General features: G+C 42.9%; 1 protein-coding gene across 1 annotated transcript in view; it reads right to left on the reverse strand.

The window, feature by feature from the left end:
- The window catches only part of Cht7 (chitinase 7), a 164,649-nt gene that overhangs the window by 58,895 nt on the left and 95,754 nt on the right, over positions 1 to 10,000 (reverse strand). The window contains exon 2 of the mRNA XM_070132720.1: positions 5,767 to 5,824. Coding sequence (XP_069988821.1) covers positions 5,767 to 5,824 — 58 coding nt within the window. The remainder of the gene's footprint in view (positions 1 to 5,766; positions 5,825 to 10,000) is intronic.

A 10,000-nucleotide genomic window follows, 5' to 3' on the forward strand; every position in this document is an offset into this window, starting at 1 on the left:
AAAAAGAAGAAGAAGAAAAAAAAGAAGAAAATCCCCATTATAGAATCTTCCAAAAAAATTCTTTAAAACCGAAACTTCAAATCCCGATTAAAAAAGAAAAGAAGAAGAAGAAGAAGAAGAAAAAGAAGAAAATCCCTATTATAGAATCTTCAAAAAGTCGATTTCTTTAAAGCCAAAACTTCAAATCCCGATTAAAAAAGAGAGAAAAGAAGAAGAAGAAGAAGAAGAAGAAGAAGAAGAAGAAGAAGAAGAAACCCACATTATAGAATCTTCAAAAAGTCAATTTCTTTAAAGCCAAAACTTCTAATCCCGATTAAAAAAGAGAGAAAAGAAGAAGAAGAAGAAGAAGAAGAAGAAGAAGAAGAAGAAGAAGAAAATCCCCATTATAGAATCTTCCAAAAAAATTCTTTAAAACCGAAACTTCAAATCCCGATTAAAAAAGAGAGAAAAGAAGAAGAAGAAGAAGAAGAAGAAGAAGAAGAAGAAGAAGAAGAAGAAGAAACCCACATTATAGAATCTTCAAAAAGTCGATTTCTTTAAAACCGAAACTTCTAATCCCGATTAAAAAAGAGAGAAAAGAAGAAGAAGAAGAAGAAGAAGAAGAAGAAGAAGAAGAAGAAGAAACCCACATTATAGAATCTTCAAAAAAACATTTTCTTTTAGAGCCGAAACTTCAAATCCCAATTCAAAAAAAAAAAAAAAACATTACAGAATCTTCAAAAAATTAATTTTCTTTAAAGCCAAAACTTCAAATCCCAATCAAAAAAAAAAGAAAAAAAAAAAAAAGAGAGAGAGAGAGAGAGAGAGAGAGAGAGAGAGAGAGAGAGAGAGAGAGAGAGAGAGAGAGAGAGAGTGAGAGAGAGAGAGAGAGAGAGAGAGCGAGAGAGAGAGAGAGAGAGAGAGAGAGAGAGAGAGAGAGAGAGAGAGAGAGAGAGAGAGAGAGAGAGAGAGAGAGAGAGAGAGAGAGAGAGAGAGAGAGAGAGAGAGAGAGAGAGAGAGAGAGAGAGAGAGAGAGAGAGAGAGAGAGAGAGAGAGAGAGAGAGAGAGAGAGAGAGAGAGAGAGAGAGAGAGAGAGAGAGAGAGAGAGAGAGAGAGAGAGAGAGAGAGAGAGAGAGAGAGAGAGAGCGAGAGAGAGAGAGAGACGAGAGAGAGAGAGAGAGAGAGAGAGAGAGAGAGAGAGAGAGAGAGAGAGAGAGAGCGAGAGAGAGAGAGAGAGAGAGAGAGAGAGAGAGAGAGAGAGAGAGAGAGAGAGAGAGAGAGAGCGAGAGAGAGAGAGAGAGAGAGAGAGAGAGAGCGAGAGAGAGAGAGAGAGAGAGAGAGAGAGAGAGAGAGCGAGAGCGAGAGCGAGAGCGAGAGAGAGAGAGAGAGCGAGAGAGAGAGCGAGAGAGAGAGAGAGAGAGAGAGAGAGAGAGAGAGAGAGAGAGAGAGAGAGAGAGAGAGAGAGAGAGAGAGAGAGAGAGAGAGAGAGAGAGAGAGAGAGAGAGAGAGAGAGAGAGAGAGAGAGAGAGAGAGAGAGAGAGAGAGAGAGAGAGAGAGAGAGAGAGAGAGAGAGAGAGAGCGAGAGAGAGAGAGAGAGAGAGAGAGAGAGAGAGAGAGAGAGAGAGAGAGAGAGAGAGAGAGAGAGAGAGAGAGAGAGAGAGAGAGAGAGAGAGAGAGAGAGAGAGAGAGAGAGAGAGAGAGAGAGAGAGAGAGAGAGAGAGAGAGAGAGAGAGAGAGAGAGAGAGCGAGAGAGAGAGAGAGAGAGAGAGAGAGAGAGAGAGAGAGAGAGAGAGAGAGAGAGAGAGAGAGAGAGAGAGAGAGAGAGAGAGAGAGAGCGAGAGAGAGAGAGAGAGAGAGAGAGAGAGAGAGAGAGAGAGAGAGAGAGAGAGAGAGAGAGAGAGAGAGAGAGAGAGAGAGAGAGAGAGAGAGAGAGAGAGAGAGAGAGCGAGAGAGAGAGAGAGAGAGAGAGAGAGAGAGAGAGAGAGAGAGAGAGAGAGAGAGAGAGAGAGAGAGAGAGAGAGAGAGAGAGAGAGAGAGAGAGAGAGAGAGAGAGAGAGAGAGAGAGAAAAGAAAAGAAAAAAAAAGGAAAAATAAAAGAAAATCGGACCATTTGCAGCTAGCCTTGAATTAATGCGGCAGAGTTCGTTCTAGAAAGGTCACGAGCTGCGACTCGTTCTAAAAAGGTCGCCGCTCTGTGTCGCCACCATCATACTCTTTCACGATTTATTTTTTTTATTTATTTATTTATTTTTTTTTTTTTTGAAGAAAATCTGAAATCGGGTATTTTATTTTATTTATTTTTTTTATTTATTTTTTTATTTTTTTGAAGAAAATCTGAAATCGGGTATTTTATTTTATTTTTTTTTATTTTATTTTTTTTATTTTTTTTAAAGAAAATCTGAAATCGGGTATTTTATTTTATTTTTTTTTTATTTTTTTATTTTTTTTTTTTTGAAGAAAATCTGAAATCGGGTATTTTATTTTATTTATTTTTTTTATTTATTTTTTTTTTGAAGAAAATCTGAAATCGGGTATTTTATTTTATTTTTTTATTTTATTTTATTTTTTTTTATTTTTTTGAAGAAAATCTGAAATCGGGTATTTTATTTTATTTTTTTTTATTTTATTTTTTTATTTTTTTGAAGAAAATCTGAAATCGGGTATTTTATTTTTTTTTTATTTTTTTTTTTGAAGAAAATCTGAAATCGGGTATTTTATTTTATTTTTTTTATTATTTATTTTTTTTTTGAAGAAAATCTCAAATCGGGTATTTTATTTTATTTTTTTTATTATTTATTTTTTTTTTTGAAGAAAATCTGAAATCGGGTATTTTATTTTATTTTTTTTTTTATTTTATTTATTTATTTTTTTTTTTGAAGAAAATCTGAAATCGGGTATTTTATTTTATTTTTTTTTATTAATTTTTTTTATTTTTTTGAAGAAAATCTGAAATCGGGTATTTTATTTTATTTATTTTTTATTTTATTTTATTTTTTTATTTTTTTGAAGAAAATCTGAAATCGGGTATTTTATTTTATTTTTTTTTTATTTTATTTATTTATTTTTTTTGAAGAAAATCTGGAATCGGGTATTTTCTCACAGCTGCCTTGAAGGTGGATGGCGGGACAGAAGCAGTTCCGAGTTTCTCCCTTTTTTACGGAAGAAAAATAAGCGCAATCCACTTTCACAAACGATCTAAATTACCTTAATTATTCATCCGATGACAGAGCCAGCACCCCCCCTCCACCCCCCCTCCAACCCTCCACCCCCCACCTCACCCTTCCCACCCCCCACCCCCCACCCCTCCAACCCCCACCCCCCACCTCACCCCTCCCACCCCCCACCCCCACCCCTCCAACCCCTACTCCAGCTGTCTTGAACCTCACCCTCCCACCCCCCCACCCCCTCCAACCCCCACCCCCCACCTCACCCTCCCACCCCCCACCCCCTCCAACCCCTCCAAACCCCCACCCCCACCCCCCACCACCCTCCAACCCCTACCCACCCCCCACCTCACCCTCCCCCACCCCCCTCCAACCCCTACTCCACCCCCCACCCCACCCTCCCCCCCCCACCCCCCCACCCCCGGCCATGACACGGACTCGCAAGACGAAGAAAGATCGAGTTTCGGAAGGAAGTTGCGTGGCGGCGGCGGCGGCTTCTAGAAGTTTCCATGCGAGTTTGGCGTTAACCTTCTTGGAGAGTCTTGTACTGCGATCCGATCATACATACATACACACACACACAAACGCATACACACATACACACACACACGCACACACACACAGACACCTATACACACACACACACACACACACAAGCACACGCACACACGCACACACACACACACACGTACATGCACACGCACACGCACACACACACACACACACACACCCAAACACACGCCCATCCGCCCACCTAACCACACACACATTGCACACACGCACCCACACCCACCCACACATTGACACACACACGCATACACACATTGACACACACACACATTAACACACACAAACGCACACACACACACGCCCATCCACCCACCTAACTACACACACATTGACACACGCACCCACACCCACCCAAACACACACACACACACACACACACAGACGCACACGCATACACACATTGACACACGCACACACACACCCCACCCCCACACCCCACCACCACAAACAAACAAACAAACAAACAAACCGAATCACCCCGAACCCAGCGAACCGCCCGCGTCCCCAAAGGCACGGATCCGAACGCGTGTCCTGGAAATGACTTTGGTTTCGTAAAATGACGGAGGATTTCGCCCCAAATCGTCCGAACGAGAACGATGGCCAGAACCGCCCCGGGGAACGGCGGCCGCTCACGTGTTGAAACAAGTCCCGTATTGTCGTTTTTTGACATGCTTTTGCCTTCTGAATGTCGGATAAAAAAAAAAAAAAAAAAAAAAAAAATATATCTCATTTTATATCTAAAAAAAAAAAGTTTGTTTTCCATACCTTGTGAAAGAACGAAAGCTGCCAACAAGAGAACGCTTTAATATCATATTGAAATAAATCCCGTATTGTCGTTTTTTTTACATGCTTTTACCCTCTGAATGTCGGATATTAAATTATTGAATTAATATATATCAAATCGTTTTATATCTAAATATAATTATAATAATGTTTTTGTTTTCCATACCTTGTGAAATTAAATATAATTATAATAATATAATTAAATTATTATTAAATTAAATATAATTATAATAATATAATTAAATTATTATTAAATTAAATTATTGTCAAATTATTGAATGACATTAAAAATACATCTCGTTTTACATCTGAAGAAAAAATTAATTGTTTTCCATACCTTGTGAAAGAACGAAAACTGCCAACAAGAGAACGCTTTAATATCATATTGAAACAAGTCCCGTATTGTCATTTCTTGACATGATTTTACCCTCTGGATGTTGGATATTTAAAAAATACATCTCATTTTATATCTGAAAAAAAATAATTGTTTTCCATACCTTGTGAAAGAACGGAAAACTGCCAACAAGAGGGCGTTTTATTATCACATTGAAACAAGTCCCGTATTGTCATTTCTTGACATGATTTTACCCTCTGGATGTTGGATATTAAAAAAATATATATCTCGTTTTATATCTAAAATTTTGTTTTTGTTTTCCATACCTTGTGAAAGAACGAAAGCTGCCAACAAGAGAACGCTTTAATATCATATTGAAACAAGTCCCGTATTGTCGTTTTTTGACATGATTTTACCCTCTGGATGTCAAATTAAATTATTGAAATTAATTATCAAATTATTCCATACTTTGTGAAAGAACGAAATTAAGATTATTATCATATTGAAACAAGTCCCGTATTGTCGTTTTTTTGGCATGCTTTTGCCTTCTGGATGTTGGATATTTAAAAAATACATCTCGTTTTATATCTGAAAAAGTATGCTTTCCATACCTTGTGAAAGAACGAAAACTGCCAACAAGAGGGCGTTTTATTATCATATTGAAATAAATCCCGTATTGTCGTTTTTTTGACATGCTTTTACCCTCTGGATGTTGGATATTAAAAAAAAATATATCTCGTTTTATATCTAAAATTTTGTTTTTGTTTTCCATACCTTGTGAAAGAACGGAAAAATGCCAACAAGAGAGCTTTTCATAATCATATTGAAACAAGTCCCGTATTGTCGTTTTTTGACATGATTTTACCCTCTGGATGTCGGACATTAAACATACATCTCCTTTTATATCTGCAACAAAAAAATAATTGTTTTCCATACCTTCTGAAAGAACGAAAGCTGCCAACAAGAGGACCCCGAGGAACATCCACCGGAGTCTCTGCGGAAAAGAGAAAAAAGAAAAGTAAATATATGATGCAATATATGATTAATTAGGTGTAATATATTTTCATATCTATCTCTCTACATATATCTATATCTATCTATCTATCTATATCTATATCTGTTTCTATCTATATCTCCATCTATGTTTCTATCTATATCTATCAATCTATATCTATGTTTCTAGCTATATCTGTTTCAATCTATATCTATCTATATCTATGTATCTATCTATATCTATGTTTCTATCTATATCTATATCTATCTATATCTATTTATCTATCTATATCTATTTATCTATCTATATCTATTTATCTATCTATATCTATTTATCTATCTATATCTATTTATCTATCTATATCTATTTATCTATCTATATCTATGTTTCTATCTATATCTATATCAATCTATATCTATATCTATTTATCTATCTATATCTCTTTATCTATCTATATTTTTATCTATCTATTTATATCTATATCTATCTATCTATATATGGTAATAATGATAACTGATATCTTTGTGACCTAATAATCAGAAATAAATATAAAGATAGTGTTATATTAAAGAAAGTATCATTTTTATTATTACAAAACACGATGATGTATAAAAAAGATTGCATGTGTATCTTTGCCAAAATTAAACTCACTTTCAAATACACGTGATACCTAGGGGAACAAGACCCCCGCCCCCCCCAACCTCCCCCTCCAACTCCACAGCCCCCTTCCCCACATCCTTCCCCCGCCCCAACCTCCCCTCCAACCCCACAGCCCTCACCTCTCCCTCGCCCCCCTCCCTCTCCAATCCCACAAACCCCTCCCCACGCCCCAACCTCCCTCTCCAATCCCCCCCCTCCAACCCCACAACCCCCCCTCCCCCTTCCTAAACCTTCCCTCGGGCGCTGCCGAAGGGGATGAAGAAACCTCGGGGCTGACGGCGGCGGTGGAGGTTACTGGCGAAGGGAGGGAGAGAGGGGGGGAGGGAGGGAAAAGGGCCGGCGGTGAGGGAGCTGCAGGTGGAAGGGGGAGGGGGGGAGGGTGGGAAGGAGGGAGGGAGGGAAAAGAGACGGCGGCGGAGGTTACTGGCGAAGGGAGGGAGGTAGGGAGGGAGGGAGGGAGGGAGGGAAAAGGGACGGCGGTGAGGGAGTCTGCAGCTGGAGGGGGGGAGGGAGGGAAGGAGGGAGGGAGGGAAAAGAGACGGCGGCGGAGGTTACTGGCGAAGGGAGGGAGGTAGGGAGGGAGGGAGGGAGGGAGGGAAAAGGGACGGCGGTGAGGGAGCTGCAGCTGGAGGGGGATGGGGGAGGGAGGAAGGGAAAGAGGGAGGAACGAGGTCTGGATGGAGGCGTTGGTAGAAGGGGGTGAAAGAGGAGGATTAGAAGTAGAAGGAGGAGGAGGAGGAGGAGGAGGAGGAGTAAGAAGAGGAGGAGACAGAATAGGAGTAGGAGTAGGAAGAAGAGGAAGAAGAGGAAAGGAACCTAACAAACAAACACAAAGAAAGACAACACTCCCAGGACAAGAAACCAAACCTCAGGAGAGACACACGTACGACACAACGCCCCCCCCCCCCCGAAGATGGAACCCCAAAACGGACGCCTTCCAAGTCCACTTTAGTAACTTAAGGACACGTCTTTTCCCAGCTGTCACCTCGGCCTTGTGATTGGCCACTTTTATCACGTGATGTATGGTCAGTACGGTCCGTAATGCTATCGATTATACAGGCTTTTGTAACGCTTAGTGTCACGGACGTCACGGGCTGAGGGTTCGTTGTCATTTGGTGGAGAAATGCGTCGTTGTTTCCGTCCTTGGTAAGTACAACGTCCGGTTGATGTATTTGAAAATGCTGCAATAGAAATGCTATGAAATCAAGACAGTTACTCTGGTCTATATTTAGAATGGGTTAGGGATTTCTTTTTTTGCCTAATATAATTACTGGAATAAAATATAACTACATTCCCTATGTCTCTCTCTCTCTTTCTTTCTTTCTTTCTTCCTTTCTCTCTCTTTCTCTTTCTCTCTCTTTTCCTAATCTAATTACTAGAATAAATACAAATCCATCCCAATTGCTAAATAATATCAACTTCGGAAGAGAAACGAAAGAAAAAAAAAAAAAAAAAGAGAAGAAAAAAAAAAGATTAAAAAGAACTAAGAAAAATTACCAAACCTTTCCCTTCAATGTTTCTCCTCCACCAGATCCCCCCTTCGCTCCCCCCTCCCTCCTCCCTTCCCCCCTTCCCTCCTCCCTTCCCCCCATCCCTCCTCCCTTCCCCTTCCACACCTTTTTCCCTCCCTCCTTCCTTCCCCTCTCCCCAGCCTCCATAAGCTCCCTCCCCCACTCTCCCCCAGCCCCCCTAAGCTCCCCCTCTCCCCAGCCCCTAAGCTCCCCCTTTCCCCAGCACCCCTAATCTCCCCCTCCCTCTCCCCACCCCCCCTAAGCTCCCCTCCCCCCCTCTCCCGACCTTCGAAGTTTCCAGAAGCACTCGCCGCCCTCTCCCTCCCCCCCTCCCCCCCCCGGGCATCGTTGAGACACTGGGGGCTATTTTTGCTTGGGCGGATCGCAAGACCGGAGCTGCACACAAAGGCAACAGCTGCAGTGGCGTAAGGGAGAAGGCTAGGCAAGGGGAGGGGGGAAGGGAGGGAAGGAGGGAGAGGGAGGAGGGAAGGGAGGGAAGGGAGAGGGGGAAGGGAGGAGGGAGGGAGGAGAGAGGAGGGGGTGGGGGGAAGGAGGGAAGGGAGGGAGGTGTGGAAGGGGGGAGGGAGGGGGAAAGGAGGGAGGGGGAGAGGGAGGAGGGAGGGGAGGAGGGAAAGAAGGTGTGGAAGGGGGAGGGGTAAGGAATGAGGGAGGAGGGAAGGGGGAAAGAAGGTGTGGAAGCGTGGAGGGGGTAAGGAAGGAGGGAGGAGGAAAGGGGGAAAGGTGTGGAAGGGGGGGGAAGGGGGAAGGAGGGGGAAAGAAGGTGTGGAAGGAAGGGGAGGGAGAAGGAAGGTAGGAGCGATGGGGGAAGCTTTATGGAGGGAGGGGGAAGACGGTGTGGGAAGGGGGGAGGAAGGAGGGAGGGGGAAGAGGGAAGGGGAGGGGGGGTGGGGGAGAGGGGGGAAAAGACGCTCAATGTCGCTCTCAAATCGCGAAGAAAATTTTCCGCTGCTTTAGTTGCGGACAGAGAGATCGTGAGTGATTTTTTTTTTCTCTCTCTTATTTTCCTTTCTCCTTTCCCTCTCCGCTTATTGGCGCATTCTCCTTTCACTCTTTGCATTCCTCTCTTATCCCCGAGCTCATTTCTGTCCAGTCACTCTAAATTTCTTGCATTACTATACTTTTTCTGTCATCTTCGCTTCTCCTTTTTTGTCCTTTTTCTCCTTCCTTGTCCTTTTTTCTCCTTTCCTGTCCTTTCCCTTTCTCCTTTTCGTTCTGTTCTCCCGAAGTGATGTCAATGCGCATTCTTTTTCTTTTTCTTTTGCCTCAGTTCCATGAACAGAACCCTCCCTTCTCCCTCTTAACCCCACTATAACAACCTCCTTCCCCATTAGACCGTTCTAACGACCACTCCTTCCCCATTAGACCATTCTAACGACCACTCCTTCCCCATTAGACCATTCTAACGACCACTCCTTCCCCATTAGACCGTTCTAACGACCACTCCTTCCCCATTAGACCATTCTAACGACCACTCCTTCCCCATTAGACCATTCTAACGACCACTCCTTCCCCATTAGACCATTCTAACGACCACTCCTTCCCCATTAGACCATTCTAACGACCACTCCTTCCCCATTAGACCGTTCTAACGACCACTCCTCCCCCTTAGACCCATTCCACCGGCCACCCCTTTCCCCCAAACCTCTATGACAGCCACCTCTTCCCCCTTCGACTCAATGACACATCTCCTTTCCACCTGAACATAATGTAACAGCCAGTTCTTTCTCCTAGACCCGCTGGAACAGTCACTATCTCCTCCTCTCCGACCCACTGTGACAGCCATTTCTTCCTCCAAGAACCACTGTAACAGCCAAATCATCCTCCTAAACCCACTGTAACAGCCAATTTTTCCTCCAAGAGACACTGTAACAATCCCCCCCCCCGCACCCCCCTGACCTTCTGCAACAATCCCCACCCCCTCCTCTAGACTCCTGTGACAGCCGCCCCCTACCTCTGATTCGCCGTAACAACCCTTCCCCCCCCC

Source organism: Penaeus vannamei, chromosome 18 (genome assembly GCF_042767895.1).
Source record: "Penaeus vannamei isolate JL-2024 chromosome 18, ASM4276789v1, whole genome shotgun sequence".
NCBI lineage: Eukaryota > Metazoa > Arthropoda > Malacostraca > Decapoda > Penaeidae > Penaeus > Penaeus vannamei.